This window comes from Octodon degus, unplaced genomic scaffold (genome assembly GCF_000260255.1).
Source record: "Octodon degus isolate 3935 unplaced genomic scaffold, OctDeg1.0 scaffold00077, whole genome shotgun sequence".
In the NCBI taxonomy this organism is placed as follows: domain Eukaryota; kingdom Metazoa; phylum Chordata; class Mammalia; order Rodentia; family Octodontidae; genus Octodon; species Octodon degus.
Window position 1 is genome coordinate 7,256,594 of NW_004524653.1, and position 27,372 is coordinate 7,283,965.

The following is a 27,372-nucleotide window of genomic DNA, read 5'->3' on the forward strand; positions in this document are numbered from 1 at the left end:
AGTGAGACCCTGTATTAAATAAATAAATAAAATTTAAAAAGTAATATCTTAAAAGAAACAGAAAGGGGGCAAATTTTTAAGTAAAAGAGATACTGGTTCCTTATATTACTAGTTTTTCTATAGGTTAAAATTATATGAAAAACCTTAAGTGAAGATATTTTAAAAATGTGAGAGTAGGGCCAAGGAGATGGCTCAGTGGAATAAGCGCTTCCCTTGGCAAGCGCAAGGCCTGAGCTCAATCCTCAGTTCCGCAAAAAAAAAAAAAAAAAGTGAGAGTAAGTGAAAGAAATAATTGATGGCAAAGAAGAGCCAACATACATGTAACAGGCTGAGTTCCTGAAGAGGGAACTGAAGTGACCATGTGACATCAAAGTGACAACTAATTCAAGGCTTCTCTGAAATTAAAAAAAATGATTTGAAACTATGTACTGAAGGAATAGTGATGATGGACGGACAGTGACCTGAAACGGCCAACGACACGACATAGATTCGGGGATTTTTTTTTTTTTGGTACCGGAATCAAATTCAAAACCTCACACTTGCCACACAGTCACTATGCCACTGAGCTATATCCACGGCCATCAGGACATAGTTTTGTTTTTGCATATTTTGTTTCAGACAAGTACTTGCTTGCTCTGTATCCCAGGCAGGCATAGAGGTTACCCAGAGTCCACCACTTACAAAATTCCTCCTTGAAAATCCTAACAATATACACAACATAAAATATAAGTTTGTGCTGTCCTATATTTTCTCCAAAAATACACAGGCATAAATAATGAGCTCTTCTTATTTGTTTTACATGGAAAGGACAACATGCACATTTTCCTGTATTTTTTTTTTTTTAATAGGTCTTAGTGTGTAGTTCAGGTTGGTCTTGAACTCACTATGTAGTCCAGGCTGGCCTTAAAACTCATACCAGGGGCCGGGGAGATGGCTCAGTAGGATAAGTGCTTGATGGGCAACTCCAGGATCTGAGTTCAATCCCCGGTTCCGCAAAAAAAACAAAAACAAAAACAAAAAAAAAAACTCATACCAATCTTCCTGCTTCAGCCTCCAGAATGCTGCAATTACAGGCATGTGCCACTATGCCTGCTTACCAATATAATCTTATCCAGCCACCTAATCTACCTTCACCTACACAATAAACGCTAGATACATAATCAATTTTTCTTCTCAGGTCTTCTGTTTCCCAAATGGATTCCCTGGTGGGATGTGGGATGTGGGATGTGGGATGTGTGATGTGTGTGTGTGTGTGTGTGTGTGTGTGTTGCTCTTATTAGTACCTACCAGTGATACAGAATAGTGAGGTTCATTTTGGGAAGTTGGTACATGCATATAACACACTTTGATCAGCTTCAATTTGTTACAAACCTCTCCCCTTCTTTCTTTTCCTCTTAACCCTTTCCCCATCTCTAAAATTTTAACTTCTAGGTTTTTTTGGTTTTTTGTGGGGTTTCTGTACCAGGGATTGAACTTGCCAGGCCAGTGCTCATTCTACTGAGCTTCTCCCCGGCCCCAACTTCTAGTTTCTTGTTCTCTCCTTGGTTTTTCAGGTTGGTCTTGAATACTATGTAGTCCAGGCTGTTTCTTTCCTTTCCGTATCTCTCCAATTGAAAATTGAGGATGTCTTATTATAAAGGTTCTATATTTCCATTTAGAAAATCCAAGCAACACTGGCAACCAGGAAATATAAATCAACTGACCACATAGGTAGCAAGTGGGTGGCAAATATCTTCTTGGTTATTTGTCTATACAGGAACAGCAGCAGAGTTAGACAATCTATTACCATCTAAGAACATCAGCCACTCAGAAGAGCAGGTCTCAAAGCCTCCTTCGTTACTGGTACTTTAAATATATTTTTTCATTTTTTTTTAATGAATTTAGGACAGGGTCTACAGGGTGTACAGGGTCTCACTACGTAGATCAGACTCGTAGTGATTCTCCTGTTTTCAGCCTCCCAAGTGCTGAGATTACAGGCGTGTGCCACCACACCTAGTCTCAATCAATGTCTCAGTGCACCCCGGGGCAGGGACGGCAAACCCCAGCCACTGAGCTCTGCCGCAGGCACTTTAGTCCACTGATATATTTGTTCTTACTTTACTGTGCTTGAATTACAGAGACTTCAACATTATATCACTAGGCCTTTTCAGATACTGCTGGTACTTCAGTCCCTTTTGAAGGTCACTAGATGGTTCTCCCTTGGTTAGCGACCAGTCAGGCCGGACACTGTAGGCAGGATCAACTATCTCCACATAATCAGCAGGCTGGAAAAGTACATTCAGATGAACAATTCTGTTTTCTGTCTTTCTCTTGCAGGTAGATGCTGTCTTAACTAGGTTTAATGGAAAACACTTGGGTGGCAGAGACATGGTTAGGGGAAGAGAGGCATTTTCAGAACAGAATCTTTTCAAACTATTACAACTTAATCACATTAAAAATAGAATTACTAATACAAGAGTCTATTGAAAATGGACACTACATACACAAGTGAGTGCAAGTAAACCAAGATATGTGAAGATGCAGGGATTGTATCAGTGTCAAAAACCTGGCTGTGGGCCAGCAACATAGCTCAGTGGACTAAGCGCCTGCCTTGGCAGGCGCAAGGACCAGGGTTTGGTCCTGCAAGCTATGCCGGCCCCGTCCCCAGGGCACACTGGGCATGGTGGTGCACACCTGTAATCCCAGCACCGGGGAGGCTAAAAACAGAGGGATTACTACGAGTTGAGCTGTGTAGTGAGACGCTGTGCCAAATATACAAAATGAGGAGAAAAAAATAACCCTGACTGTGATCTTGTACTACAGGTCTGCAGGAGTGGGGGACAAAATATGCAACCACTTTCTGTTATTTCTTAAGACTGCAATGATCTCGTTAACCATTTCCATAAAAATATGTGAGTGGCAGGATACAGACCAAAACATTTATAGTGCACACATGGGAGTGATAAAGACTAAAGACAACAAATTCTTTTTCCACAATATGTAGTATGAGATTGGGGAGGAGAAGGATAATCAAGAGTTGGTACATCTACAAATATTTTATTTTATAAAATTTCAAGAAATAGCATTAAAAATGCAGGACTACTTAACAAGTCACCAGATTATACACTATAAGAAAATTACTTAAGCCAGGCATGATGACACATGTTTATAATCCCTGCCCTCTAAGGCAGGAGAATTGCAAATTCAAACCCAGCCTGGGCAATTTAGCCAGACCCTAAATGAAAAATAAAGGGATGGAGGTATACCTGGGGATGTAGTGTGAAGGCCCTGGGTTCAATTCTTAGTACTACAAAAAGAAAAAAGAAAACTTCTAAAAATTAAACTCAGTCTCCAGGGGAGGGAGAGTGGTTATGTCAGGAGGCCATGAGCTCTGGAGACTCCAGGCCCCCTCTGTGCTCTGCAACCCTGCAAAGCCATGGGTCTTTAGACTCTGCTGCAGCGCTTGGTGGCCCCTTCAAGTGAATCCCAAGCCTCTTCTGAAACACTCTCCTGGCACCTTTTCCTCTTGTACAAGACTTCCTCCACACTGGAATTGCTGTATGTGCATGCTGCGTGCTGGTGTCCCTCCTGTGACTCTAAACGGTGTGGGGCTGTGGTCCTATGAGATGCTGCCAAGCAGCCATGGAGAGCCTAAACCACATGAAGGCCACCAAAGCTACAGAATTTACAGATGATTGTCACTAGGCTTTGTGAGGAGGAGTACTCCTGCTGAAGCCTGAGTGTTAGGTAGGGTACTAGCAAGTACTGAGTCTTTGATATGGTTTATTTAATTCCACACCCACTTCTGAAGGATTTACAGAGGTATTCATCTTACATAGCGACTAACTTCCACAATGAGCTATAGAGGTAAAAACCACACACAACTAAAATTAACTCTAGGGAAAAACACCACTGAATGTCAGCATCTGGGTTCTTGACGTCTGTTTAAATTCTAGATCTCAACCTCATTTCTCTGGGCACCTACAAGTGTCCCCCATAGCCCCACGGGACATCAGCTGTGGTTTGACATGGGCAGTGTGATACCTAAAGGAATTGCTCTCTTCGTTTTTGGGAGGCTGGGGTGGCAGGGGCAGAGGAGGCAGTCTATGTCACTTGATGCAGGAAGGTTAAGTGTGTGGACAGGACCACAGGGTGACTCTACGATAGGTAGTAGATGTATTAAGAGCTAAGGATACTAAGATGTAAAGGATAATTCTGTACCCCTGTAGGGTCAACGCTGAAGCTAAGAAAAAAGTAACGTTTAAATAATGTAATATTAATTCACATAAAATATTTTGTGTTTAAAAGGAATAGCATGAAGCAAAATTCCATTTTACATGCAAGAAGCTGAATATACTCCTCTGGGTAGCTTGTTTTCTTTAACCAAAATCCCAGCTCTCTCCTAGGCTGGTGGATTCTTCACATGGGTTAGGGCAAAAGTTTCAACCACTTGAGGGCTAGGGAGATGAGTTCAATCCCCAGTTCTTCCAAAAAAAATAATTTTCAACCACAACTTTGAAGTAGACAACAGAGAAAGACCACTGATTGAACAAAGGTGGGTTAAGATTCAGCAGAAAGACAGCTCTAGACTGGGTGGGGAGGCCCATGCTCCACAGAAAAGAGCTGATGGCAGTGGCCAGTGAGACATTTCTGGATTGTGTACAGGCAGGCAGAGCCAGGGAGCCTGCTAGGAAAACAGGGCAGGCCTGTATGTAGGCAAGCACCTATGCCAGGGACGTGGTGACACTCAGCTCCAGGAGTCACTGGAACTGCTCAGGTAGGACAGTGACATATCACACCTCCTCCCATGAGGAGGAGATAGATTTGAAGAGTCTGAAGCAGTTGAAAGTGATTTTATTTATTTATTTATTTATTTATTTATTTATTTTGCTGAAGACTGAACCCAGGTGCTCTGCACTGAGCTCGGGTTCAGCCCAAACTTGTGCTCCTCCTGGCTCAGCCTCTCAGGGTGCTGGGATTACAGGAGTGTGCCCCAATGGCTGGTGTGAGGTCAGAAATGAGAGGAGACTGGGACAGGGAAGAGGGAGAAGGTGAGAGGCTGGGATGTCCCTTTCCAGAACAAAGTTAGGGGAGCTGGCAATCAAGGGATATATGGGTCAAGTGACAAGGTAAAGCTTCAAGGTAGTGCAATCTAGGATGATCCAAATATTAATTTCTAAACATTCATGTTTACTGATTTTAAAAATCACTCAACAGATGTCTCAATACAGGGAAACAAGCTTTATCGGATAAAGAAAAACAGGGAGGTAACAAGACAGATAAAGTAATCTTTATTGCAAAATACACCTTCCAAACACAAGCATCAGGAAGCCTGCAGAAGTCTATTTAATATAAAAAGGACACATTAGAAAATACGTAAAAGCTTCGGGGTAACTGAGCTATGATGTATTATACAAGAACACAGCAATCAGGGCATGGTGGCACATGCCTGCAATCCCTGCTACTTAGCAAGCTGAGGTAGGAGGATCGCAAGTTTGAGGCCAGCCTGGACAACTTAGCACAAACTTGTCTCAAAATCAACTAGTGGTAAAGGGCCCTGGGCTGAAAACCTGAGTGCAAATGGGTCTGGAAGGGTGAGTATTATTTTCACAGGTGAAAAATGGTTAATCTACTTGAATGATCTTTAGGCCAAACTAACTGACTTTTTTTTTTTTTTTTAAAGAACTAGAATAAGAGAAAAACCTAAAATCTCATATGGGTACAATTTGCTAAAAGCAATATGTGCTGTATACTGCTACAGTTTCTATGGCCAGTCTGTCCCCTTTATGTGTTCCTAATTAAAACAAAAACAAAAACAGAAGCATCCATCACCTCCTACCAGAGGCACTGTGGAAAAATCTGTTCTAGAGCCCATTTCACCTGCAGCCTCAGACTGGGCCTGCCGGAAGTGGCCCATCACGCCCTCCCTGCAGGTGGGCAGGGCTGTCCCCTTCCACTGAGACACGAGGCACCAGCCGCCAAACCAGGGCCAGGAAGCCTTCTGTGAACATGCATGGAACCTCTGGCTTTCCAGCTCTCCACAAGCTGGTTTATGAGCAGTTTCTGCAAGACAACCCTCCAGCCACTGTTGTTATCAGCCAAGAATGGAAGGCTCTAAAATTTTGCAGTGTTTGGTGAAGGATAAAAATGGAGAACTGGTGGTGTGTCTATGTGTTTAGGGAGGAAAGTGTACTATTCATGAGATGATAACTTCAGAGACAAATGCCACAGCATAGTCAGGGCCGGGCCTGGCTGTGCCACTCCAATCCTCCCCTAGGTCCCTTGGGCAGAAGACATCCGGGACTCTGGAATACCACAGGGCTTGCTCTTAGAGCTTTCCAGTAGGACATACACTGTACGGTTTCATGGCTTCTCGTGAAAAGCTCTTGAATGAAAACTAATTTCAAAGAAGAAACAGCATCGAAGGAGGCAATGTCAAGCCTGAGAGCTGCTATTTTCTGTACAGTGAAACTCAGTGGGGGAGAACGAGACTGAAACGCAGTACAGCTTACAGGACTGGTCATCTGGCATTCTGCGGCCTCTCACAACAACAACACTGAGACTTAGAACTGGGCTCGAATGCTTCCAAAGGACTATTTCACCAACAGGAGATGCTCATAGATATTCAATCAGAGGCCAAAAGTCTGGTCAAAAGCAAAAAAAAAGGGTAACCAAGGAACAAAACAGGCCAATGCCTTAGGACCCCACAAGAAAAAAGGAGGTTATGAAGGCAGCCAGTCCCAAGAAGTGTTCAGGGGAGCTACTTGTCAATGTCCCCAGCTCTAGAACATTTAGCTTTATCAAGTTCCTCAGGATTCGAATCCAATCCCTGGGTCCTCAGGTCCACAAGTACTCAAGAGTCCATGGAATACATTTAATTGGAAGTAGAAAAAACCCACTTCTAGTGCCTGGGGTGCTTGGGAAAAGGGATCTACAAACACACTCTACCCTATGCATACACACACCTGTAGAACTACCTATCCCCTAGGTGGGACCAAGAATGTTTCTTATCCATAAAACCAGTACTGTGCAGGATATTTTATAACCATACCTAGTAACTCTAGGGAGAATTTACACATTAGAAATATTCTCAGCTGGGTGTAGTGGCACATGCCTATAATCCCAGCACTTGGGAGGCTGAGGCAGGAGGATAACAGGAGTTCAAGACCAGCCTGAGTTACATCACAAGACTCTCTGTCTCAAAAAAAAATAAATAAATAAATAAATTTAAAAAATAGAAATACTTGGGTATTTTTTGCAAATTTTATAGTTCTGTGAACTAGCTTGGAGTGTAACCACCATTCACAATATTGATTCTACAGAAAACTATATCCGGAGTCCCAGACAACCAACTCCCAAGCTTCTGAAGCATGACACATTTGTGTATTAGAGACTGTCTGTACTTTCATGCTTGGTTACCATTTTGACTCTGTGCCAATCAAGCAAGTCCATCCGAACATTGTTCTGTGAACTGACTGAAGAAGACTGAAGGGGACGCTCTGTAAGCAAGCAACTTTACGCCTCACCAGCCGGGTGCCCTGTGACACACAAGACTGGGCATGGCTTTTACCCAACGCCTCTCTATTTAAAACAGACTAGGGCAAGGATACTTAAAAACAAACAAAAAACTTATGAACACAGCCTGTTCTATTTTACGGCTATTGAAGGTGGTTTTCCCAGTGTTTATTCACATCTCTCCAACCCGCTGAAGCACATGCTTGCTTCAATCACTGTCTTCTACAGGCGCTGGCAGGGTCTGGTTATCCCCCTAAACACAGAGGTAGAAAGTAACTATGATAGATTAGACTACCAGACAAAGAGGCTTACTGCTGGTTTCAGTAAATCGAGCGTCACAAGGCACACACAAGGAGAACCCGCAGACTGCGGTTACCACGTCTACAGCCAGCACCACATGCCCTATATCCTTGTAGGGAAGCAGCCCCAAGATCCCACATGTCCATAATTGCTAGTGGTTGCTGCAGCAGTTATGGGAGAAGAGGGTGGTAAGAGAAGAAGCAAGGAAGCGGGGAAGCAGGACAAAGAGCAGACTGTGCCTGGGGACGCAAGCACACGGGACACAGGTCAGCCCCAACAACGGTCAGAACCCAGAATGAGGAATTTGGGTGCCTGCTGTTTTCCACACAATCTGCAACAACTTTTAGGACTCTTGATAACAACCCTGTTTTTAAAGCTTAAACTCTACCTTGTTCTTAACTGTTCTACCTTGGCCCTCAATCTTGCTGAAAGGCAAGTTCAAAAACACTGCATAGAACACTGAGCACTCGCAACCCCCACTCTAGCCAAGACAGCAGGGAGGGCCAGGGAGTGCGGTGGTCTGGAGGGGAGCTGCCTTTCTGTGTAGTCAGTCAGCAATCGATCGGGGGCACCTGGGGAGTGGCAAAAGGCGCGAAGGATGCTGGGCCAGGAAGCAAAGGATTCCCTTTGGGCCCAGGTCTGCTGTGACCACTGGTCACACTGGACTTCAGTTCACTGGCCAACATCCTTTGTTCCAACTCCCTCACACAAGGCTTCCACTTAGAAAAAAGCACGGAAGACTGCTCTGGAAACTGTGAAATTAAGCATTTTCATTCTAACTTGAATTACCTTCATACAAAACTTCTAGTTAAGAAAATAAGCCTGAAGAAAAAAATCAATCAAATGCAACAAGAAGCCAAACCCTAAATACCCTTCTTCACAAGAATAGACACGCCGTTCAGCTCCAAGCTGCGAAGCCAAACTTGCCTAGGCAAGAACAGGGCTTTTCAGTTTATTTTTATGCCTTTTCTCCTTTTCTCCATTCAAATAATAACATGCATTGCATAAGATCCAGAAGATGGGGGAGAGCTGAGAACCACAAATAAGTCAACAGTCTTCAGGGCTGTGCCAAGAGGATAATATATTAAGAAAAAAGTTAAAAACAATGATTTAGCTTCAAATGCAAAGGCCTTACCTGTGCAGAATTTTTGCTGGGAACTTTCTGGCAAGATCAAAATCTCAGAAAATTCCAAACAAATGAAACTCGAAAGGCAAATTACTGAGGAAGAATGATCTAACTTCAGACACCAAGCATACTCCTCCCACCCCCGCCTTGCTACTTAGTTTCTCGAGGATCCCCACACCAGCCACAAAATCATGCGCTAGTGAGAGCCTTGCTTCCAGCAAGCTGACAGCTCTGGTTTTGACTAAATCCCTCTACTTCCTGTCAGCATCAGTGGGTCCCAGCTTCCAAGCCTACGAAGTTCGGATGCAAGCGACCACTGCACACCACTGACAGCTCTCATATCTGGTCGGTGCACTGGAGCACGAGACCACCACACCTCAGGGAAAGTGCCCGCCCTCAGAGTGGCAGGGTCCAGGTAGGGGTCAGAAAAAACTGAAGAAGACGAGGACTGATGACGGGTGGCACATCCATTTGTCAAGCATCAACACAGCTTGGATTAGCCCACTGAATCTAATCCAACCACATGGGAAGCGCTGTGAGGGCGACAAGAACTACATATGGGTCTCACTTAGAGAAGGCTTGTGTGTGATGGGGTGGGGACTGTACCCAAAAATTTATAAAAGGGAATAGAGAAAATGATATGTACCGTGAATTGATGGTGGATCAGTCAACACATAGTTCACACAAAACCAGAAACTCAAAACTTCCCTGTTAACCAGTTTCCAATTTACAAATCTTCTAAATAGCATAGCACACCTATTCATTCACAAACTATTTATTGGGTACTTCGCTTAAGTCAGGTGCTACATGGAGCACTAAGAGACACAAATGACTGACACAAAAGCAGCCCTGCCTTTTAGAGACCAGGCGGACTACTTGGTAGTAGGCAAACAGGCCACCATGCCGTGCGGGGGAAAACAGAAGGTCCTGGGAGGACACGGAAGACGCACCTGTCCTGGAGCTGGGGGAGGGAAATCCGAGCAAGCATTCGAAAGTGGTGACTAGGATGAGACTAGAAGAACGAACGAGCTTTAGCCAGGGGAAGGCAGAGTACTCCAAGCAGCAGAAGCAACACTCTCAAGGCCCTGAGTGCCAAGGAGCGTCTGCACACTGCAAGGGTGTATGCACCCCGGATCCCAGGCCTTGGCTGCTCCATGCCAGAGAAGCAGGAGACAAAAAGAGTTATTGAAACCAGGGAAGAAAACATTCAAGAAGCAAGCAGAGGTCAACCACACCGAATGGCCCTACAATAAGGATGCAGGCATTAGTTGGCTTAGCAAGGCGGAAGCTAACAGTTACTTTGTCATAAATTATTTCTGTGGCCCCAGAAAGTGGAGTCCAGCTTCCTTACAGAAGGTGAACAATAGGCACTGGGTCCGAATGAGTTTAAAAGTCTCTGCTGGGGAAGAAAATGGCTACGAGAACCAGGCAAGGAAGGGCTTGGTGGAGGAGGCTGAAAACTCTGAACTGGTCCAAGCAAAATGGCAACGGAGAGGGAGGGCAAGGACACATCTCAAAGAACATCAGCATGGACCCTCAAGCAGGTGACATGGGAAAGAGTATGGTGTTCAGATTTAAGGGGTGCCCTACACAGGAACAAAGACTCCCTTCCAAGACAGAAACACAGCGGCAAGGGTGGCAGTACGCCTCAGAGCCAATGGGAGGGAGGTGGACAACCGATTATAGGGAAGGGGAGACATGAGGATAACAACTGGGTTTCTCAGGGCTCGATTTGAAGAACTAGATTTTCTCAGCAGCTCTTAGGACACCTAGAAGCATGGTTGGTCCCAGGCAAGAGCTGACTGGGTGCAGATGGTAAAAGCCGGGGAGGCAGCAGCTAACGCAGCCCTGTGAGGAGCAAAGTGAGGCCTAGGGCGGTGAGGAAGGCAGAAACAGCTGAAAGTCTGGATGCGGGAGAAAAATCCAGAGGACAGGAAGCAGCCCAGTGAGAGAACACGGAAGCACAGGAGACTGAAGTGGGGAGAGCAGAAGGCCTGGGTTAGCAAAAAGTCAAGGGCAGGGAAAATCTCAAAGACTAGGACAAGAAGAGGCAGGAGGACAGGAAGTTCCCAGGAGAGGAGGTGAGGATGCACAGCAGCCTTGGGAAAGGGAGAGGCTTCGACCTGGAAGCCAAGATGGGTAGGTAGGGAACGGGGCAAAGGAGTCCACTGACAGCACACAGAGCTTCAGACCAGGCCAGCGCTTCAGGAATTTCACAACAGGAAAGGGCTGGCCAGATAGCTCAGCAGACTAAATTGCTTGCTTAGGCAGAGCACAACAGCCAGGGTTCGATCCCAGGAGCCCCATCCCCAGGGGGTGCACTAAGACAGTAACTGAGAGATTGGGTATGGTGGTGCCCGTCTGTAATCCCAGCACTTGGGAGGATCACTATGAGTTCAATCTACATAGTGAGACCCTGTAGACCCTGTACTAAATACATTAAAAAAAAAAAAAGGAATTCCGTAATAGGGCAATTTACCAGAGGACAGCTCCATGGAATCCCAGCACATAAACACATACACACACACACACACACACACACACTCTCTCTCTCTCTCTCTCTCTCTCTCTCTCTCACCCCTTAATCTGTCCCTATCCCCCATGTGTTCTCAATCTCCTCAGAAAAGCATAACCACAAGCAGGGGCCTTACCCAGAGTTTGTGTTTGTGTAAACTCACACTTAGTCCCCTCTTAAAGGTAGCTGCTCTCTGTAACACTTCAGCTACATCATGGCTTTGTTATTGTTTTTCTGCCCTATGCATCTACTTCTGCTATGTATGTTCTATGGTGTCCACACAGTGACACATAAATTGTTCCAAAATAAACTCAGGAGAAAAAAAAAAAAAAACCACTAAATTATCCCCCACCATCAAGAGTCATTCTGGGGCTGGGGAGATAGCTAAGCAGAATAAGTGCCTAACTGGCAAGCGAGGTCCTGAGTTCAATCCCCAGTACCCGTCCCCCTCAAAAAAGTCATCCAAATGCCTTTTATTCTACTGTGTTACCCATTTGTAAGGAAGTCTTTCCCTTTTCAAATCTTTAGTTGGCTAGCTAAAAATTGACAACTATTAAACAACTGTAGAACTAGCCAGTGTGGGGGCACACCACTGTAATCACTGCACTCTGGGAGGCTGAGGCAGGCGGATCACATATTTGAGCCCAGACTGGGCAATTAAATGACTTAGCCAAACTACAAAAAAATTTAGGAGCTGGGTATTTAGCTCAGTGCAAAGGCTTTGGATTTACTCTTTAGAACAAAAAAAGAAAGAGAAAAGAAAAAAACCCTACTATATACAATCTTCACAGCTAAAATTTTAAAAGTGAAAGGAACAGACATTTGTACAAGCTTATTGTCTGCAGATATCTAGTTCTTGCTACTTCTTTGTGATAAGAAGAGTTTATATGTGAACAGGAAATAGCAATCAATAAATCATTTAGAATTACTCACTTTTTTTTTTTTTTACTTAAATTACCATAAAAGTCTCAGAATTTGTAACCCCGGCTGAAGTGTTAAAAATGCTTTAAAAAGTAAGGCTGATTCCTCAGCCATTTCAAAGATAATTATCAGTAAACTTAACATATTTTACAAGGTACTTGACCTGAAAGAATCAAACGAAGCCATCTGTGTAACAAGAAGTGCTAATAAACAGACCACAGAATGAGAGAAGCCAGCCACCATTGTGAAAAACACTCCGCATACTTCACAGCAGTGGCAGCTGCAGATCCAGGGGCTAGGCCGAGCACTGTCAGTATATCCTTAGTAAGACAGATGCATATTTGAAGATTCTTTTTAAAAGTCTGTATTTCATAAGTTAAAATATAATTCTGCTTTGGGTACAGACTAAAGTCTACATGTTTACATACCTGAACAAAAGCTAGTCCACCTCAGTAAGTGCAGCACCGCCTGCCTATAAGTGCAACTCCCTGCGGCTTGGGGCCTGGGCTACTGTCAATGTCCATGATGCCACCCTTTAGAAAGGACCAGGGCCATTACAGCAGCAAGGTGAGAAGTTGATGGCAGAGGAAGCAGGTAAAAAGAAAGAGAAAAGGGAAAATACAGAGAAAGAGAACATACCCATGGATTGACTGATTGATTTCCTATGGCTTTAGAAGGTGGAATATTTAGGACCAAAGAGGGAGAAAGTGAAGGCTGCCGGTCCCCAAGCCAGAGCACACAGGCCTCGTACCTGCTGCTCCTCAGCCCTCAGCCCGCGTAGGCAGCTCCTGCTCAGATCTCCAGCCCATTTCACCAGCTTCCAGGCTTTACTTGTTTTTTCTTCCAAGCAGCCCTAGAATCTGGGGCCCATCCTGTGGCGTGCTTCTCTTCAGCCATTTTTCCCCCTGGCCTATTCCACTCCTATGAGCAGCCCCAAGTCTATCTTGCTCATGTCTTGCCTCCACTGTCTGACAGAAAGCCTGGCAGTCAGCCGCTGCTCACGTGTGTGCTGAATGGGGGAGAAGGAATGGGCTGCTGCAGGAAGAGGCTTACACTCCAGAAGAGCACAAGAAAGATGGATGAGAATCCTAAGAAGGGCTGGCCAGATGGCTCAGCAGACTAAAGTGCCTGCAAGGACCAGAGTTTGATCCCCAGTGTGCCTTGCAGGCCCCGCTCCCAGGGCACACTGGGACAGCGACTGCAACTGAGACTGGGCATGGTGTCACGCGCCTGTAATCCCAGTGCTTGGGAGGCTGAAAACAGGAGGATGATCACTGAGTCTGAGCTGTGTAGTGAGGCCCTGTAGACCCTGTACTAAATACACAAAGACAAAAAAGAAAATTCTCACTGAGAAAGGGGTCTGTGGCTGTTGATTTTAATGTTATATCTACGACAAAGTGGAAAGCAGCTACAATAGAAGTGACATCCGCTGCTTGGCCCAAGTGTCCTTAAACACTGGCTGTTTTATCCTTTTAGATTCAGCTCTTTTGGGGAAAACACAAAATTGAGGACACAGAACTTGGCTGTCTTAAAATAATAAAGGCTCCTCTTTATTGTTTGTTTCAATTTGTCATATGTGACATATACCTCTATAGCGTAAAATAGATGTTCAGGAAGGATCAATGAAAAAGCAAGCCCTACTACCTAATGAGCATGTTCACTGACAAACAAGGATAAAGAGACCCTCAATACACATTCCTTGCAATCTATGTATTTGCTTTCTTTTTATCACAGTTATCATTTATTTCATCCTTTAGCAGAAAAGATAGAGAAACCTTGCGATAAAACACATCACAAATAGTATCATTCCTAACCAAGTTATAATGTGAATTATTAAAAACATTATTTCTTACATTTTTCATTATAAGCATATTGAGCCAATCATTCTTTCTCTCAATTCTCATAGGGCTGTTACAGTATAACTTCTAGGTTGGTCATCAAAAATACTTCATGGAAAGAGCCATACCTAGGACAAAAATATAGTTACAGTCAATTGCTCAAGGTGGAAAAAAACAGTGGTGGCTTCTAACTTCCTCAAAATAGCCAAAGGGGTCAAGGATGAAGAGGAAACAGGGAAGGGCCGAGAGGACAGCAGCATGGGGCCAGGGATCTGACCATGGGGTTTGCTGCCAAGGGCATTCATTTCCTGGGGCCACCAGCCCTTGGCCCTCTGCTCAGCCCCCATGTGAAGGCACACCCATGGGGCAAAGCCAAGCATCAGCAGGCCTTAATTCATGCTGAGGGGACCTTTCTAGAGAGAACAGAGCTTGGAGTAGAGGCTGTAGCCCTGAATGCTGCCCAGGGCCCGCAGTAGCAAGGTAAGGACAGTGAGCCCCCACGGGACTGTGGCAAAGAGTACAGCCATGTGCAACCAAAGGAGCTCTCACCTCAGCAGCGAGATGGCTGCCAACCTGGGCTCAGTGATTTTCCAAATCCAGATTTGTGTGTGATTTCTCCTGATTTATAAACCATGGCAAAAAAAATTAAACTTCTCTTGTTTAAGAACACTGTTTACACCAAGCAAAATATGATTGTTGGTGGCCAATTTGTAAGAGGTGGAGAAATAAATGTGAACAAAGGTCAAGAGCTACAAACTACCTCTTCATACCCAGGATCCCTGAGCTCTTCAGTCCCACTTTTGGAAGCTGGTGCCACACAGCACCACGCTGCTTTTCTGAGAAAGCTGGGCTCACAAACCAGAGACGCGGCCAAGCACACTGGGGCTCAGAGGCCTGAAACACTTCCTGTCACACAGCCCAACTGCTGATGCCCACGTGGAGGGCGCTGCATCTATAGCACGTAGCCCAGGGCCTGGGGCTCAAAAGAGAACTGGATAAAGGTCAGTTGTTAGTGGCTTTTATCTTGACAAGAGTAGAACATGGAGCAGACTCTTTCTTCCATGAATGAGAGATCCGCGTCTGATTACAGAATCCAACAATCTTCTAAGGACTTAAGAAATTTAAAGGGAACTACATTCACCCATGTAGCATTCAGTACTAGTATAGTAAGATCTCATTCATGTCTCAAAGGACATTTTTTATTTCTAAGGATGTAACAGTGGATTCTTGAACAAGGGGTGAGGGGAGAAAAGAAGAGACAAGAAAAAAAGAACAGAAGGAAGAAAAGGAAACAAAGCTCTTGTGGGTGGAGAGGGGCTGGAATGGGAAAACAGAGGAAGAAGCAAGGTGCATTGTATACACATGCCCACAGAGCTACAGACATCAGAACCAGACTATGCTATTGGGTGGTATGGTCTAAAGTTTCCAGTGGCCATACAGTCACAGGACTCAGAATGCAAACCCAGGGCCGGCCAGATAGCTCAGTGGACTAAAGTGCCTGCTTTGGCAGAGCGCAGTGGCCGGGGCAGTCCCGGCCCCGCCCCTGGGGTGGCGCAAGCCTATAATCCCAGCACCTGGGAGGCTGAAAACAGGAGAATCACTATGAGTCTGATCTACATAGTGAGATCCTGTAGACCCGGCACTAAATACATTAAAAAAAAAATCCAAACCCAGGTTCACTGAGTCTTCTTCCATGACCAGGCACATCCCTGGCCATAGGATGTTCAGAGTGGAACGGTCAAGGCAGCTTGAGACTACAACTTTGACAATGACTAACCGGTGTCAGAGATAGACACCAGTGCCAAATGCACTATCAACTGAGGGGAGGCCAAGGAAGATTGCCTGCTCACAGCCCCACAAGCCTGGTTTTAATACACTGTAGATTTGGCCATAATCTTTTTAAAACCCTGGAATATCTACTATGCGTTTTCAATCAAAGAAGGTAGAAGAGTTGGAAACTTCTATAAAGAGTCTAATTTACTTGCTGGAAAAGTAGAAGTGTCATTAAACAAAAGAATCAATGATTTTAAAATAATATTACCATGCTACAAACTGTCCAACTTTCAAGTACATAAAAAATAATGTTTGGAAAGTAGCCAAAAGTAGAATCTAGATTATGGCCTGTATTCAAAGTGTCTTTCTAGAAAGCATTTTAATGGCAAAGGACATAAAACGAGCTGTGAACAGGAGACTAAAATTAGTTCAAACCACAAATAACCTAACATGCTTATCACTTCCTTATAATCAACCTACAAAAATTAAACATTGAAAAGCATTTACAAAACTAAATTGGCGTGATGCTAACTGAACCTTCTAACTTCAACAATATTGCTGCTTCTCCCTCAAGCAGGCCTGGCACATCAACATCCCAACGATGACTTTTACTAATTTGAAAAGTTCAAGGGAAACCACGACAGCCCAGTTTTGCCCTGTAAATAAAGCAACATGTTCCACGCAGTTCTTGTACTGTTAGAAGAGCAACCAACTCCTCCAACCAATGCTAGAACACAGTCAGTGCCAGCCCACACCCTTCTGCAGCTGCGCTCACTGACAGCTAAGAAAATTCTGGCCTACTGCAAACCAAAGCATGCACCAGCTCCTCAAAACACCTATTTCCTTTTTGTTTTTTAAAGACTGGGCTCTCAGTGCTGTATTTCAGACTGGCCTCCAACGCACAGAGAGCTTCTGAGATCTCCTACCTCAGCCTCCTAAGTACTGGGATTACAAGCATGTGCCGCCACACTCGCCTACTTATTTCCTAGTTTCAAAGCAATGTCCTTCAACAAAGTCTGCTAGGTAACACGGAATTTGTCACCCTCAAGCAGTGGAACAAATTGCAAAAAACAGGCTGGTGTAGTAGTGCACATCTATAATTTCGCACTCCAGAGGCCAAGGCAGCAGGATGCCTGAGAGTGTGAGCCCAGCATGAGCTACAAAATGAGTTCAAGATCAGTGCAAACTACATAGTGAGACCCTGTTCCAACAAAACAAAACAAACAAACAAACAAAAAAGGCTCAGCTAACAAATCTGCATGCATGACAATAAGGTACTAGTGTTGTTAAACTTTAGTTTGTTTTACAGTGTTTCCCTCCTCATGACAAGTGTTTTGATAAGTTTGTGATAAATTTTCTGGGAAACATTCATGCTCAAAGGGTGAGAGCAAGTGGCCAGGGTGAGTTCAGGCCTACCCAATGCCACTGTTCACACTTCAGTGTTGGTACACAAACTTTCAAAAGTGTTCTTAATAGCTGAAAACTAAGGGAAAGTAGCAGACTTGGGCAGTTACTTGTGGATGAACAGACTGTAAATGCCACTAATGGCACTAATATCCCTATTGAAGCCACGCTGCCCGCAGGACACAAAGGAGTATCTAGAAATGCTTAGAAATGATACCATGATTGGTACATAAAAGGACCAGGACGACCAGCGTTGTGCGATGTAGATTCTCAAGTTCAAGAAAGATGAAGACCCAGGCTTGGCTAACGCTGCTAGCACACTGGAGACTGCCCTGGAAATTTGGTTCTGTGCCTGTGAACCTGCTGTGACTGGATGCAGCTTCCTGAGCCAAGCAGCAGCCTGCTTCACCCGGCTCCAAGGTCGCCCCTAAAGACCCTGGCACCAGGGAGGCAGTCAGCACCCCATGAGTGGAGAGGAACAACAGTTAACACTTTAACTCAACACTGCTCAAATCAAGGTTCAAACAAAACAGAGAGAGAGAGAGACAGAGAGAGATGATGACAACAAATACAACAAAAATAAAATATCCTCCCTGAAAAAAGATCACTGGATGCCTTCTTAGAGGTCCTTTATCTCTGTGCAAAACTTAGCCACACAACATTCATGACTCTGCAGGCATATTTTTTGCCTTTATCCTTTCAGAAGCAGACTGAGCTCCGACTGTTTGAATAGGAAAGCAGTACAAAATGCAGAAGGGATAAATATAACAGTGACAAATGTTCAGCCACTGAGGGAATTTAAAGCTCATTTACCGTATTACACTAAATCCAGCTTGCTTATTTGTTTTATTGAGTGAAGTTATATTCAGAAGTGATTTCATCCTTACACATTTTTAAGTAACCCATGTTCTTAAGAGAATTCCAACTATTGGAATAATGACTTGATGTTTGCTTTCCTGTAAGCAATTCTGTAATAGCATATAATGCTCTCACTAGCCGGTCTCCAGAAGAACAAAAAACAAAAAGCTGTTTGCTAGAAATCAGTATGGCAGTTTTAAATAAGATTCTTCCACAGGAAGAGATGTGCCAATAACAACCATGAAGAAAGGAAAGAAAAAGTCAAGCAAAAAATGTTTCATAACCAAGATTCTCTAATCACTAATACATTTAAAAAATATAACTGGAAACCTAGTTTAGCTGTGCTCATTTTCTCTTTGCAAGTGGTGCCGCTTACCCACAAAAGCCACAAACACAGCCCCGGATTTTCCTTCTTTATCTAGAAAAAAAAAGAAAGAAACACCAAGCTGACCAGGTCTTAGGTCTCAGATGCAAAAGGGAAGAGGCCAGGGACACAAGACCATTCGACCCAAAAGTGTACTTTAACAAGTGGCTAAGCTGAGTCCTTGAAGCACTAATTGTAAGTTGCATGGGGTGTCTGTGAAACGTTACTTACTGCTTGGTACAATCCTAAACATTCAAGATGAGAGAGAGAGAGAGAGAGAGAGAGAGAGAGAGAGAGACAGACAGACAGACAGACAGACAGAAACAGAGAGATGGAGAGAGAGAGAGAGAGAGAGAGAGAGAGAGAGAGAGAGAGAGAGAGATTATGCTCAAGGACAAAGGCAGAGACAGAGACAGAAGCCAAATGATACCATAAGCAGTGGTAACTGCATGCAGTAGGTCAACACATTCTGGGGCTTAACCTTCCTTCAGCTGCTTGGGCATTAAGGAGCCTTCCATTTGAAATGGTCTTGTTTCCAGTTTTCAGGCATTCAAAATTTACAAACTATCAGCAAGCCACTCATGATTACTTTAAGCCACATTGAAGAAGACAGCAGCAGCTAATAAACTATGAAGACCATTTCTACACAAAGCGCAGCATTATTTCAAAGTGCTGGAGACTTAGGTACTTTCTCCTCAAACACAACAGATGTATAAAGTCTCATCTTATTCAAATGAAGCCTAGGCCAGATGTAGGTTTCTTTCTAAAATTACAACACAAAGGGTAGCTCCTCTGTGTATCTGGCTGGGGCTGAACCTTTCGTAAATTCTCAAGAATCAGTTCCTCTATCTGTTACAGGAAAACCACCCAATTACTAGTTAGAGGAAAACTGCGAGCTGTGTGCCAGAGCCATTCATTTTCCCACATCACAAATCAAACGAACCCCACTTATTAAAAGTGTTTAATGCCCCTTGTTCATAAAGTCCCAATTCTTTTGAGCTGTTAAACTCTACTGGTAGGCCTATAAATCATTGCGCCTAAGTGTACCTCCCTCCACCTTATACAACTGAGTAACCATTGCAGCTTTTACAAGGATTACTTCAGGAACATTAAATTCCCTTTGTGAGGATAGGAAGGACTTTTATTATTTGACTCAAACTTAATTATCAGTTAGTCCAGGATCATTTTTACAAATGAAGAGACTGGGCTCCAGGAAAGGAAGAGATGTACTCTGCACAAGGGCTAAAGCTGCAACGACCACTCAGAGCCAGACACTGAGGACATTACTGTGTCTTCTAAATTCTTTTGGTTTGGTTTTTTGGAGACAAAGCCTCACTGTGCTGCCCAGGCTCACCGCAACGTCATGATCCTCCTGCCTCAGCCTCCTGAGTAGCTGAGATTACAGCTTCCGGCCACAGCACCCCACCCAGCTCACTCATTAGTAAGCAGATTACACTCTTTTCTTAGCCCTAAAGGTGGTCTAATCAAAGACCAAAAAATGCTTGCCTTTATCAGTTATAGTTTGAAAACAAACAAAAAACAGCCTTTGGAAGGGTTGCTACTTTACGGAGAACCAAACCGTATTTTCTATCCCACAATCAAAATACTTTGGGAACCAGCTGCACACAAAGCCCCTCTAGAAGGCTTGTGAGAACAAGTCCAGAGGGATGAGGCCAGAATGATTCACCAACACTTACATATCATCTTTCTGTTGCCGTAAGTTCATCTCGCACCGACTACGAATGCGTTGCTAAAGTCGAACTTTCTATGAAACAAACTGATGGCATCAACTAGACGGAAGTCAAGCCTTTCACCCAAAGCCATTCGGTGGCTAACGCTAAATTGCCTCCTCAGGCCAGCACTCCCACAGTAGCCTCTACTGCTGGTACTAATGTGGGCTAATCCATTTGTTTCGGTTATTGTCCCCCTCCAATGGGACGTGGGAACCTTTGTGATCCATCTCTAAACGACCAGACCAGCAAAGTGCTGATAACCGATTCAGTCCCAACATTCGCAGCACCAGGTGCAGAGGCCTCAAAGGCAAATGCGATCATGGAATAGGTGACCTCAGGAAGTCTGGGCTCCAGAGACAGACCCGAGACACAAAGCAGCCGCTGTAACAAGGCCAGGGCCCTAGGCTATGTGTAAACACATGGGACAGTGCCAAGCTCTAGTGGGACAGGACACTCATCTGAGCTGCAAGGTGCAGGCTGGGAGAGTGGGACCCGCCTCTTGGACAAGTGCTGAGCAGTGGTGCGGAGGGAGGAAAGAGGCTGTGCTGGGAGAGCAAGGCCCTGCAGTGTGGCTGGAAGCAGAGCTCCGAGGAAGGTGACGACTGCAGCCTGCTGCCATGCAAAGGAGCTTGGACCTGAACAGAATCATGAAAGCATCAGAAGGAGCTTCACAGGAGGGACAGGCTCGGACATTTTCAAAATAAGTACTCCAGCAATGTTATGAACACACACAGGGGAGGGGAATGGGGAGTGAGACTGCTGAGGGACCCGATTAACAGGTGACCAGTTTCACTCATTTCTGCTGCCTTTTGTGCAGTCTTACAGGCAAAATTGGAGAACCTATTCCACTGGGTGGATGCCACAGGAACCAACTGATGAAAGACATCAGAGGGGACCAAGAATTATTCCTAAATCCCCAACAACCCTGGTACTCAAAATGTGCTCAGAGAATGGCTGGTGCCCAAGCACACCACACAGAAAACGACGACTTGGGGAGAATTCCAAGTTCCCCAAACACACGCAGCACAAAAGAACATGCCCAGCCTGTTTGCCAGTACTGGTTAGTACTGGGAAAGGATTAACTTGAGCATTAGGGAAGAATGCCAGATTATGCAAAATATACTTGGGCTTGGGGAAGCAGCAGGGAAAGTATCTGCAGTTAAAAGCACAGCACAGAACAAAAACTGACAAGAGATTCTGTAACCAAAAAGGTCAGGAAAGATCCCTCTTCTCAAAAAAGGAAAGGAAAAAAGAGAGACAAAAAAAGGCAATTCATTTAGTTCAAGTCAGAAAAATCTCCACAGGAAAACTTCATATTTAGTTCTATCACCAACTTTGTATTTAATTCAGTATATATTCAATTAATTACATTCTTCAATACCAGATTTTTAAAAAATAGGTTTTGAGGAGCTATTCTTACTAAAATATAAAATGCAATGGGTTGGTCTTTAGCAGCTAAACACCGTTCCTTTTATCCATTTACCATTAACTGTCAACTAACTTTTTAGAACCGCGTGATGTACCAATCTACTATAAATGTGCTAGAGATGTCAAATAATGATAGCAGTAAGTTCTTCCCACCAGTTTCCAGTTATGTTCCTCGCTGATTTAGCACTTTAGTACCAACAATTACAAAGGCCTTTACACCCTCCCCAAGTGATGAGCAGACACCTAAATTTAGTTCACTCAAACCAAGACTGAGCAAGAATATTTAGAGCTAATGGGTCACTCAAGATGACTAGAACTTCCCGATCCCCTCATGTCATTTCCGTTTATCTTTTTTTTTTTTTTCTTAAGTGAAGTGAGTCATACTGCATAGATCTTTCTCCTCTGCACAAAATAGTGTTTTTCCTCTGAAGCGAACCATGTTTAAACAAACATCATTGGGAAGTCTCAATACTGGTCTTCTTGGAATATAACATAAGCTGTATATGCCAGTAAGGAACTTCAGAGCATTACTGTTATAACAAGGTTTTAACCTCATCAGGCAATAGATCGTATTTCATAATGAAGGCAGATATAAAAACAAATGTCAGTTGGAAGAGTGGTTCATTTTACAAAGCCTGCCTCTAACATGGAAAAATCTGGCCTTCACATCACAAGCTACTGTGGCAATCTCCTTTATCTGAAACAATCAAATCATTCACTCTGAAAAGTAGTGAACTGGGACAGAGAATCAAAGACTAGAGATGAGAAAAAGAGCAAAACACCTGACCCAGGCCCTCTTATATCACAAAAGAGGGTAGCATAGCATCTATTCTCTTCATTCATCCCAGCCCTCTCTTCTCTCATCAGAGAAAACCAGTGCCTTTTCCCCATCTGAGCTCTCTCTTTTAGATAGGAAGACTAATTCAAGTCCAAGGCTTGATGAATACCGTACTACTTCCACTTTGCGATCAGATGACTGTAAGTCATTTAAATGTTAGAAAACAATTCTTAAAGTCATCTACAGATGCTATCAAAGCAGACTTTTTATAGACCTAAATGCTCGTTAGCATTATGCGATTTATTAGCATTAAAGATTTAAAACATGATTGTGCTCACTTAATCAAATTGAGCTGGCAAAGAATCTTTGCCTGAAACATTTGTTTCCTAAGCTGCCACGCTCATCAGCACTCCTTCACCCTTTGTTCTTTTCCCATTTGTTTCCAAGTGCGCATCTTATTCCTCTAATTAGAAAAGTTAAGGCTGAGACATGACTATACTGCCTAGTTCACAAACTTTAAAGCAAAAGTTACACACTAATTTTCTAAGTACAATGGACTACACTACCTCAAAATATGACTTTGTATAACTGCTCTCATTATATGCTATAAAGCATTAACTTTTTTTCAACTTCCATTTTTCTAGCCAGCAGCAGGCACATTTCTTTGGTAAACCAACATGTCTTGGAAAATTAACCATCTTGCAGTCTCTCAAGGTCATTTGAGTTCTAGGTTTTAAACATTCCACAGTTGTTAAGATAAAGAGCCACTTTTCAAGTTGAAAAGAGCTTCTGATTTTGATTTTAGAAAACAAAAATATTTGCACTGTAGAAGTGAGAAAAGCCCACAGTGACAATATTCAAGATCAAAAAAAACCACCTTCAGGAATCTGGCAACCACTGGGGGAGGGTGTCTCAATTACTTGTGGGATTTAAATGTGGTGGAGAAATTTAAGAACAATGAGGGGAATTAATTGAAGATCAATAGTTTGGTGCTGGTAGCATTTTTAACAGTTTTAACAATGCTTTGGGTGGCAGGTTAGACCACTCTGACCTAGAAGTATAAGTCAAATTTGAAAAAATAAAATGAATTTGTTACTAATGCAGTCAGTGTTAGTATAAAAGATTCCCCTGAATGCATCTTTGAGTTATGGAGTATTGCACAATTGATTCCAGCACTTTCACTGGCAATTGTCAGGAAAAGCCACTCTGGAGTCGACTACATTAGATCTGATGCAGAGAACTTGTCTACATATTCTCAGTCACTGGTGGAGCTCATTCGATTAATTTACAGAAATTAGACATGGAATGGGAATTTTATATATTGATGGGTCAGACTTGCACAGATGATAGTTAGAAATGTTAGTCTATCACAAGTCGCTACGCCTTACTGCCCAAAGATCAAGAATCCTCTCAAACACTTGAAATCAAGGCTGAAAAAGACTTTTTTGTTAGTCAAGCATACCAAAGAACTGCCTAAAGCTTTCTCCTCTATTAAGTGAGACTCAAAATGGATTTTTAATAGATAATGGATCTCACGATCTGCCTTTTGAGCCTACTAGCTGAAAACATAAGAAACTACCCTCTTCCTTTACACAAGTAACAAACATCTATTTTGTACCTCATTTATTTAAAGTACCGGAGTGTGGTTTTTGGTTAATCCTTACAACCCCCACAATGACATTTAATCAGCAGTATTTTCTTTAGAGGATTTGTCTGCTTGTGAAAGACCTCTTCATGTATTCAATCTGTTTTCATAAATTTGTGGAATTACCTTACCTTCCTAACTTTTAGGAATCATTAACACCCACAAGTAGGGGGGTGTCTCGGAAGATCCGGTCGTCTGAGCCACGACCAAAGGATAAGCTGTTTACTGAGGAAAGATGCCATTTTTGAGAGAGTTAAAATGTAAGTCTACTCTACTCTGCCTGAAACTGTAGTATTTTGGCCCCGGCTAGAGTGGGTCCTGCAAGCCTCGCTGGAAGTCTCCAGGGTCTAATAATGTCACAGTCTGCTGCTCCTCCTCATCAGCTCACAGAGAAAACGTCTCTCCCTGGCAGCCCTTTCCCCTGCCCCTTCTCTCGGGCAGCAGGCTCTGCGTGCCGCCACACTCCACCGCGGCCACACTCCACCGCGGCCACACTCCACCACGGCCGGGTGTCGTTCTTTTTACAACACTTGTCACCATCTGAAATGACTTGCTCCTGGGTTCCACAGCATCATTCGACCCCAAGCTCCGTCGGGATCGGATCTCGCCTGTCCTGCTCAACAAACACTAACCCCGGTGCCTAGCACGGAATAGGCAAGCCAGCTGATGGCCAATAAATGAATGAACAGGAAGGGGGAAGGGACTGTCATCCCAGGGATTCGCCGCACAAAGAGACAAGGGGAAAGGAAATGTGAAGGAAGGAGGGGGAGCAGGCCTCTCCCCCAGGAAGACAAAGGAAGGGAGGCAGAGGTGGTCCGCTCCAGAAAAGGAAGTGGTGGGGGTGTTAAGTCAACCCCAGGGGACAAAGGGTGGCCAGGAGGGGGGCGGGGTCGGGGTGCGAAGGACTCACACCGAGCGTGTAGTCGGTGGCCTAAGGAACCGAGAGGGCACCCGGGCCGGCGGGCGTGTGGTAGGTGGGGATCGAAGGGGACTGTGAAGCCCGGGCGAGACGCAGGCTCACCGCGGGGACAAAGAGAGACGGGGGTCGGTCTGTGCCGCCGTCGGACAGAAGCCCAGGCCGCAGGGCCGAGGTGGAGGGCGGGAACCCCGGGGAGATCGGGGCCCGGGGCTCTGAGGAGAGGGTTCCCGCGGCCTAAGAGAAGGGCCTGCCGCTCTCCGGGGCGCTCCCGCACCTGGTAAATGGCCGCCCAGCTCCCGGTCTTGTCGATCTGCTCAAAGGCCTTTTCCATTTCCATGACGGGCCAGGGCGGTGCTGTGCCCCCTCCTCGGCCAGCTACGCCGCCTGTCGCTCTAGGCCGCGTCTCGCTCGGAGCCCCAAAGCCCGTTCCAAGCCGCGACTCTCGCCGCTACCGCCGCCCTAGCAGCCGCTGCTACTTCATGTCAACCCGGCAGCCGGAAGTACGCACCCCGCCTGCCGCAGGCTCCGCCCCCGTATCTGGAGAGCCAATCGTCACTCGTGGATGTTAGCAAGAACTTCCGCGGGGCGGGGACGGAGGCGGGGCGGGGGTAGTGGCCTTAGCCCCGCGAGACGTCTGGCTGCACAAACTGCCCCCTCCCCTCCCGAACTCCCGCCTTGGGCGTGGCGCACGCCCGTTGCCTAGGCGACCCTGGGAGCCCCGCCCACAGAGCGTGGGTTTACGAGGCCCCAGGTGCATGTGGGGTTCCATCGTAGACTTGGCTGAGCGACTCAATGAGTGACCTTGAAGTAATCTTGAACGTTTCCTGCCGCGCCAGGGTCCTGGCCGTAGGGCTTACAGTTGGAGCATGGGCTGAGGGCAGCAGGCTCCCTTTCCAGTCTCTGGGTGCTAGGCAGATGGCCTCCGTTTTTTTCATGAAATTTAGAGCCTCACAGTTTTCCAGGCTGCTGGGGAAAGCCCACTGGTCTCTTAGGGTAATGTCCCTGTCTAAAACACAAGCCTTCCGTTTGCACAGGAATGAACAGATGGGGTCCTGGGATGGCTTTCTGTGTTTCCCAGTGTATGGGGAAATCTTGCTTGGGGTGAACTCAGAGGAGGACAAATTCTGTGATGAAGTGTGTTGAATACTGCAGGCTGCTGGATCTCTCCTCGAGCAAAAGCCTCTGCAAGGCCCAGGAATCTGTATTTCTCTTTCTTTCTTTCTTTCTTTCTTTCTTTCTTTCTTTCTTTCTTTCTTTCTTTCTTTCTTTGTGGCTGGCTCAGCCTGCCCCATTGGCAGGGCTGGCACGGCATGTGGTGCCCGGGATGGAACCGCAGTCCCTGAGCTTGCCTAAGCTTGCCTAAGCAGGCGCTTTAGACCACTGAGCTATCTTGCTGGCCCAGGTATCTGTATTTTCAGCCAACAACCCCAGTCAGCTCTAAAATTTGTGGTTCTAGAAGCATACATGAGAAGGATGGATTGACTTCTTGCGGGGTCCAGTTTAGACCATCTACCTCTGTGCTTGGCGTGTTATATGGAAGCAGAGGACAGTGTCATTTTTTTTTTTTTCCCTGCGGAACCAGGGATTGAACTCAGGTCCTTGCGCTTGCCAGGGAAGCGCTTATTCCACTGAGCCATCTCCCTGGCCTCTGGACAGTGTCATCTTAATCCTATGCCCTTGTCAAGTTTACCCAGAGCACCTGCCTGGTCATACAGGTTGAATTCCAGCCCATTCCTTGGGCTAAAACATTTCAAGATGTTATTCCCATCTTATATAGGAAGAAGCAGGCCCAGGAAGGCAAAAATCCTTTGTCCAGAATGGCATTACAAAGTGGAGCCCACTTCGGTGGTACAGATTCTAGACATCTTTATAGGACTGCTGGCTTTAGACAGGCTGCCTGAGGTCAAATCCAGGCTCTACTAAATACTAGTGCAGCTTTAGGTGAATTTATGCTTATCTCTGTGGCTTCGCTCTCTCCTTTATAAAATTGGAGTGATAAAGGTGATAACCTGACGCAGGTAGTGGGAAGACTGCATGGTTACATATAATGCTCTTTAAATAGTGAGCAGCTCGATAAATGTTGGCTCTCATTATTGTATACCTTCAAATGGCAGCAAGTGGAGAGACCAGCAAATTTTTGCTGAATAAACACAACTGGGGCTGGAGAGATAGCTCTGTAGAATAAGTGCTTGCCTGGCAAGTTCAAGGTCATGAGTTCAATCCCCAGTACCGCCCCCCCACCAAAAAAATGAATAAACACAACTGGCTCAACAGTA

At 44.9% G+C, this 27,372-nt stretch overlaps 1 protein-coding gene across 4 annotated transcripts in view; it reads right to left on the minus strand.

The window, feature by feature from the left end:
• The window catches only part of Ptpn1 (protein tyrosine phosphatase, non-receptor type 1), a 71,816-nt gene extending 46,213 nt beyond the window's left edge, over window positions 1-25,603 (minus strand). For 2 of the 4 annotated variants that reach the window (XM_023720694.1, XM_023720692.1), the window contains exon 1: window positions 25,371-25,582. In XM_023720694.1, coding sequence (XP_023576462.1) covers window positions 25,371-25,433 — 63 coding nt within the window. In that variant the 5' untranslated portion in view covers window positions 25,434-25,582. Of the gene's footprint in view, window positions 1-25,370 lie in introns of all 4 variants that reach the window. The other 2 variants (XM_004636038.3, XM_023720695.1) reach the window with 2 other exon arrangements.
• Window positions 25,604-27,372: the final 1,769 nt, after the last annotated feature.